Consider the following 5,435-nt stretch of genomic DNA (forward strand, 5'->3'; position numbering starts at 1 on the left):
GATGATTTCAGATCAGTGACTCTGGAGCACTTGACAGTTCTCATGCACAGAGAAACGGCTGGGGTCTCTCTCCCCCACTCAGCTCCCACCCCATCTTCCCTTCACCAAAATGTGGAGGAAACCCCAAAGCAGCAAGAAGCAAACCCTGTCACCCAGCAGAATATCTCCTTCAATTCCTATCAGCAAAGGACTCCAACGGTGCATGTTGCCCCTCACCCTGGCCCTCTGTCTCCTTTTCTTTACAAAAACCGATGCGTTGTTCCTGAAACTTTGAGAAGTAGGCAAGGATCCCACAGTGAATCAGCCAGGGGATCCTCCATTTTTGTTGAGTTTTTATTTATTTGAAGTGCTGGAGGTGTGGCCATCCGGGAGCATCCCCAACATGCCGGGGAGCATCTCTGTTGACAGGTCACCATCCCCAGACAGACAGACAGACAGACGCACAGCCCTCAGACCCACCACGAGACGAGAGGACCTGTTGGAGCCGCCTGCAGGCTCCCTGCCAGGAGGCTGTGTCTGCAGGTGCTTGGGTCTCATGCACCTGGGCTCTGATGGACCCTGTAGGTCAGAGAAGGGCCAGCTCCAGGTAGGGAGAAGGGCAAAGGGCTGCCACCTCCCTCCTTCTAGAACCTTCTCCCCCAGCTCGGGGCAGCCAGGGGCCCAGGACACTTGGAGCCATGGTTTAGCTTCCAGGGAGCAGACAGCCTGTTACCCTGGGATTTTCACAGAAGAGCCACATCCCTGAGACTGAACAGGAAAATTAACCCTTGCCCTTCTCCCGTGGGCTTCCCAGGCCCCAAGTTGCCCGGCAGGGAGCCCACGCCCAAGCTCAGAGCAGGAGGGCAGGTGGTGGTTAGTTGGGAGTGCTGTTGCCACGGTGTCTCTGCCTGGGGACCTTGACGCCCCGTGTCCTTGCCCCCGTGGAAGGTTGCTTCTGCTTGGCGTCCAGGTTATTCACGTACTTCTGGACCCACGGCTGCTTGGGATCGCCACAGACCTTCAGGCCCTTCTTGGTGGTGAAGCTGTGGGAGGAAGGACAGGGGCTCACCTGAGGCCTGGCAGGGCCCTGGGACCCCTTCACTCTGTGAAGAGGGGAGGTGGAAGGCCATGGAGGGTTAGCTGCTTGCATGGCCCCCGCAGCTTCCTGGCACCCCTGTCTGTGTGTCTGTGTGTCTTCACCTTGCGGGTGATGGGGTGGCAGGGGGTGCCAGGCTCACTCAGGGTCCTCCCTATCAGACAGCAAGGCCCAGATCTGCCTTTGGATAATGCTGGATCTGTAGGAGCAGAGTCAGCCTCTACCCACAGCGAGAAGTCGAAACTGCCATGAGTACGCCCAGAATAAAGGGTAGACTTGGGAGGCTGAGGCAGGAGGCTCACATGTTGGAAGCCAACCTGGGCAACTTAGAGAGATCCTCTCTCAGAATAAAGAGTAGAAAGGGCTGGGGATGTGGCTCAGTGGTAAAGGGCCCTGGGTCCAATCCCCAGGACCAAAATAGAACAAAATCAAATCAAATCAAAGGCAGATGCTACCAGTTCACACGCTGGCTGGAAGTGCGGCTGTCCAGGATGCTGCAGCTGGGCTGGGATCCTGGGTGGCCCCCTTCAATGCCAGCTTTGATCTGGGGGTCCCCAGGCCACGAGACTGGGTATCAGCTTGGGAAAATTAATAATAAACACTAATATCACATTTCATTTACGTGCTGCTCTAAGTGAGTTCACACTGGCCAGCTTGTGTGGGAGGCCTCTGTGAGGGTGTGTGGAACACCATACCTGGCTTCATGTGTGACCTCGAGCAAGTCACCTTCCTGAGACTCAGTTACACTCAGTAAAATGGGAAATCATGCCCCCCCAGAACAGTTTTTTTTTTTGGTACCAGAGATTGAACCCAGGGGCGCTTAACCACTGAGGCACATCCCAAGCCCTTTTAATTTTTTATTTAGAGTCAGGGCCTCGCTAAATTGCTGAGGCTGGCTTTGAACTTGCGATTCTCCTGCTGCAGCCTCCTGAGCTGCTGGGATTACAGGCACATGCCACCATGCCTGGCTTCCATTGAATTTTTGAGGGACTTAGTTAAAATGGGGTCCCATCCCCCCCAACAGTGCCTTGTATATATTTGGGGCTCAGGGGATGATTTTGGATATAAATCTTCCTCCTAATTTTATGGGTGAGGAAGCTGAGGCTCAGAGAGGCAAGGTGCCTTCCACGGGATGCACAGCTGACTTGATTCCTCCGGGACCCTGGAGGTGCCCCGTTCCCTGCCCCTCTCCTACGGAAGTACTCACATCACCCCTGTCTTGGGGCAGGTGCTCCCGCTGGACATCTGGTAGCTTACCACTCGGCTTTCGGGAATTTTCTTAGAAATAAAGGATAAGCAGCAAGAAGAGGGGATGACCACAGAGCCTGCAAAGAAACAGAGAGAAGAGCCGAGTCCTTCCCCAGTCTGCTGCAGGGGCTGGACCTCAGCCACAGAGCTGTCCCCTGCACCCGACACCCCCAGGCCACTCCCTGGGCTGCTCCACGTCCCTGCTTCCCACCAGCCCCAGCCGCTTAGCCCTCTGCCCGTCCTCGCTGTAACAACCCAGCCCTGTCCTTGGAACCAGACCTGCCCAAGAGACCCGGATCAGAGGTGGAGGTCTCACCTGTGGGGAGGATGTAGCCGACACAAAGGGCCAGAAGCAGGAGGCCAGCTATGATGCTCGCGGGACCTGCCATGTCCTGGAGAGCAGAGGTTGCAGCTCAGGGCGCAAGGCCAGTGCCTGGGAGGAGAAGGCCTGAGGAGGAGCTTGGTTCCCGCAGCGCACCCAGCCTCCCTGGCTCTGCCCTTTATAGGGGCCGCTAGGGAGAAACAGGCGCTCAGAGTCCCCGCCCCCTCCACGCTTCCCCGAGAACCCTGAGGCTTCAGCCGTCAAGAAAGGGGGGGTGCCCTGTGGTTTCCAGCTGAGTCAGGGGTTATTTGGAGCTCAACGAGAAAGAGCTGGGTGTGGGGGCGTAACTGCCCTGCTGGGGCCAAGTGCAAAGGCTTTGGCTGCCCAGTCAGAAGGGGATCCTGGCTCTGCTGCTCATTCCCTTTGGGAGCCTGGGTCAGTCACTCACCTCCCGGGACCTCAGTTTTTTCGGCTGGCCATGGTGGTTATCCCTGTCTGCCCCCCATTCATTCACTAGGGTTTTCCTGGGCCTGGGCCCTGCGTCAGGCCCTGGCGTGCTTCCAGCGGGGACACAGAGGTGATCAAGTGTGCACAGACAATGACAGGTTCTGGCAGAGCCGGACAGAGCCATGCGGGTGCCGGCAGCACGCACGCGGATCCCTCCGCCAAGTTGGTACACTTTGGGTCTTGGTGGCTTTGAGTTCCCAGCAGACAGGACCTACCTCCCCAGCTGACTGAAGCCACTTAGCCTGTAGGGTCTGGGCAAGTCGGAAGGGCCCGGAAATTTACATCTCTCCCAGGCAGGTTTTGATTGGTGTAGGCTGGAAGGATCCAGAATTGACGTCCAGCGTGTCCCACAGGATCTCCTGAGTTTCCGGGCCACCCCGTCCCAGCAGGACAGCCCTTTGAGTGTCTGTGCTTCCCACGTCACGGGAACCTTGAGATCCACGTCTCATTTCTACACCCACCAAGTCCCAAGTGGCTCTCCTGTGTGTACAGGATGGATACGGGATGGATCAATTCTGGGACAACTTCCCCTGGACCAGAGATACAGCTGCAGGTCCCCAGGAGGGGACAAGACCAGTCTGGGAGGCCAGCCAGTTCCAGACTTCATCGACCTTCTTTGCAGAGTGAAGCCCCCCAGGAGTCCGACTCAGCGTTTCACTAGCCTTGAATCTGTCCCTCTTTTCCTCTCTGTCCTCACCAGCCTGCAGGGACAGTCCTCACGGGCACGGCAGTGGGGACGGTGAAAGGAGAAGAGTGGCAGGCCAGCCCTTAGCAGGCGCAGGGGCTTTTCATCCTTGCACCTTCTGACTCCCAGTTCTGACCTTTGCGCCTCAACAATTTGAGGGTGGGGAGGACATCCCTTTGTGGGTCTGGGTTTTATGACTCAATGGGAGGAGCAGGAGGAGGAAGTGCAGAAGGGGTGTCCAGCCGGGGGGAGCGTGGACAGGGGTTGGGTAGGATTCTCCATGTTGAAACCCAAGTGGGACCGCGGAAGGGCACCGGTCCGGACGGCTGGGGAGGGCGGCACCCCAGGTCCATACCGCCCTGAGTGGACCTCCGCCGCCTCGCTCACACACCCAGTCTTTCTGCCACATCCAGGGAAGACATTAGGGCAGGGATCGCGGAGGCCACTCTGCGAGGAGGCAGATGGATGTCGCCAAAGAAAAGGGACCCGATGCTGTTGAAGGGCCCCTATCCTGGCTCCCCACACGGAAGTCCACCCCCTTCCTCTTGAAGGGGTGGAATCTGACGGCGGAGGATGATTGAAAGTAAGAGCGGGAGGAGGAGGGGCTAGGAGAGCAGCCTCGAAAGGAGAGAGAGGGAGAGGGAGGAGAGGAGGGACGGACAGGAGCAGAAGACCGCGATGGCCTTGGTCTTCCCATCTGATCCCTTGTCCCACCCCGGTTCATGGCAGGCACACCACAGAGGCTGTAAAGAATAGACATTTTGCCAACGTGGTGGCGTGTGCCTGTCATCCCAGCTGTTCAGGAGGCCGAGGCAGGAGGATCGAGAGTTCAAAGCCAGCCTCAGCCACTTATCGAGGCACTAAGCACCTTAGCGAGACTCTGTCTCTAAATAAAATATAAAGAGGGCTGGGGTTAAGCACCCCGGGTTGAATCTCTGATACCAAAAAAAAAAAAGACATTTTTCATCATCTTATTTTAAATCTATTGTGTAATGGTTGTGTTCTCTAATAAGGGAGTTTGTGTGTATGGTAGTGATGTCAGATTTCCCTAAGGTAAAAAAAGGTGAAGTGACAAAATAAATAAATAATAGATGCAGCAGAGATGGGATGCAGAGAGGACCCACGGCGCCTAGGGACCCCGTATGTCTGAGGCCTGAGAAACCTGCCCAGGGCCCGCGGAGGGTCTTCTCCTGCATTCTGTTCAATGAGCAGGGCCCATGGAGGCGGGAGCAGAGGGTTGTGGGGGCAGAGGGGACACCTGGGGAAAGAGCAGAACGTGAAGGACGGGAGCAGAAGAAGCACAGCAGGTGTGGCTGACCCGGCTCCTACCCCGGGGCGAGTCACACGAGAGCAATGCCAGAGCGCAGGACCCAGCTGGATCCCTGGACAGCAGCCAAGGTGGTGAGGCGCCTCACAGATGCTTCCTGTTAAGAAAGGACTGGAAGAAGCGGGCTGTTAACTGGGGACGTGAAAGGACTTCAAATGCCTCAGGATGTGTCCCAGAAAGGGAGCGGTGGATGGCCCAATCGGGGCAAAAGGAAACCGCAGCAGAGGCCTGCGATCGGGCTCGGCGGGTGGGGAGGAGAGGCGGGGAGGAC

The 5,435-nt window shown here is 57.1% G+C and overlaps 1 protein-coding gene across 1 annotated transcript; it reads right to left on the reverse strand.

Moving 5' to 3' along the window:
• On the reverse strand, nucleotides 1-2,797 carry Ccl24 (C-C motif chemokine ligand 24). Its single transcript, XM_047533949.1, has 3 exons — nucleotides 2,640-2,797; nucleotides 2,283-2,400; nucleotides 1-1,022 (listed from the first exon to the last, which is right to left on the reverse strand). The coding sequence occupies exons 1-3, from the start codon at nucleotides 2,710-2,712 to the stop codon at nucleotides 854-856; spliced, it is 360 nt and encodes a 119-aa protein (XP_047389905.1). The 5' UTR covers nucleotides 2,713-2,797; the 3' UTR covers nucleotides 1-853.
• Between the last annotated feature and the right edge of the window lie 2,638 nt (nucleotides 2,798-5,435).

Source organism: Sciurus carolinensis, chromosome 18 (genome assembly GCF_902686445.1).
Source record: "Sciurus carolinensis chromosome 18, mSciCar1.2, whole genome shotgun sequence".
Taxonomy (NCBI): domain Eukaryota; kingdom Metazoa; phylum Chordata; class Mammalia; order Rodentia; family Sciuridae; genus Sciurus; species Sciurus carolinensis.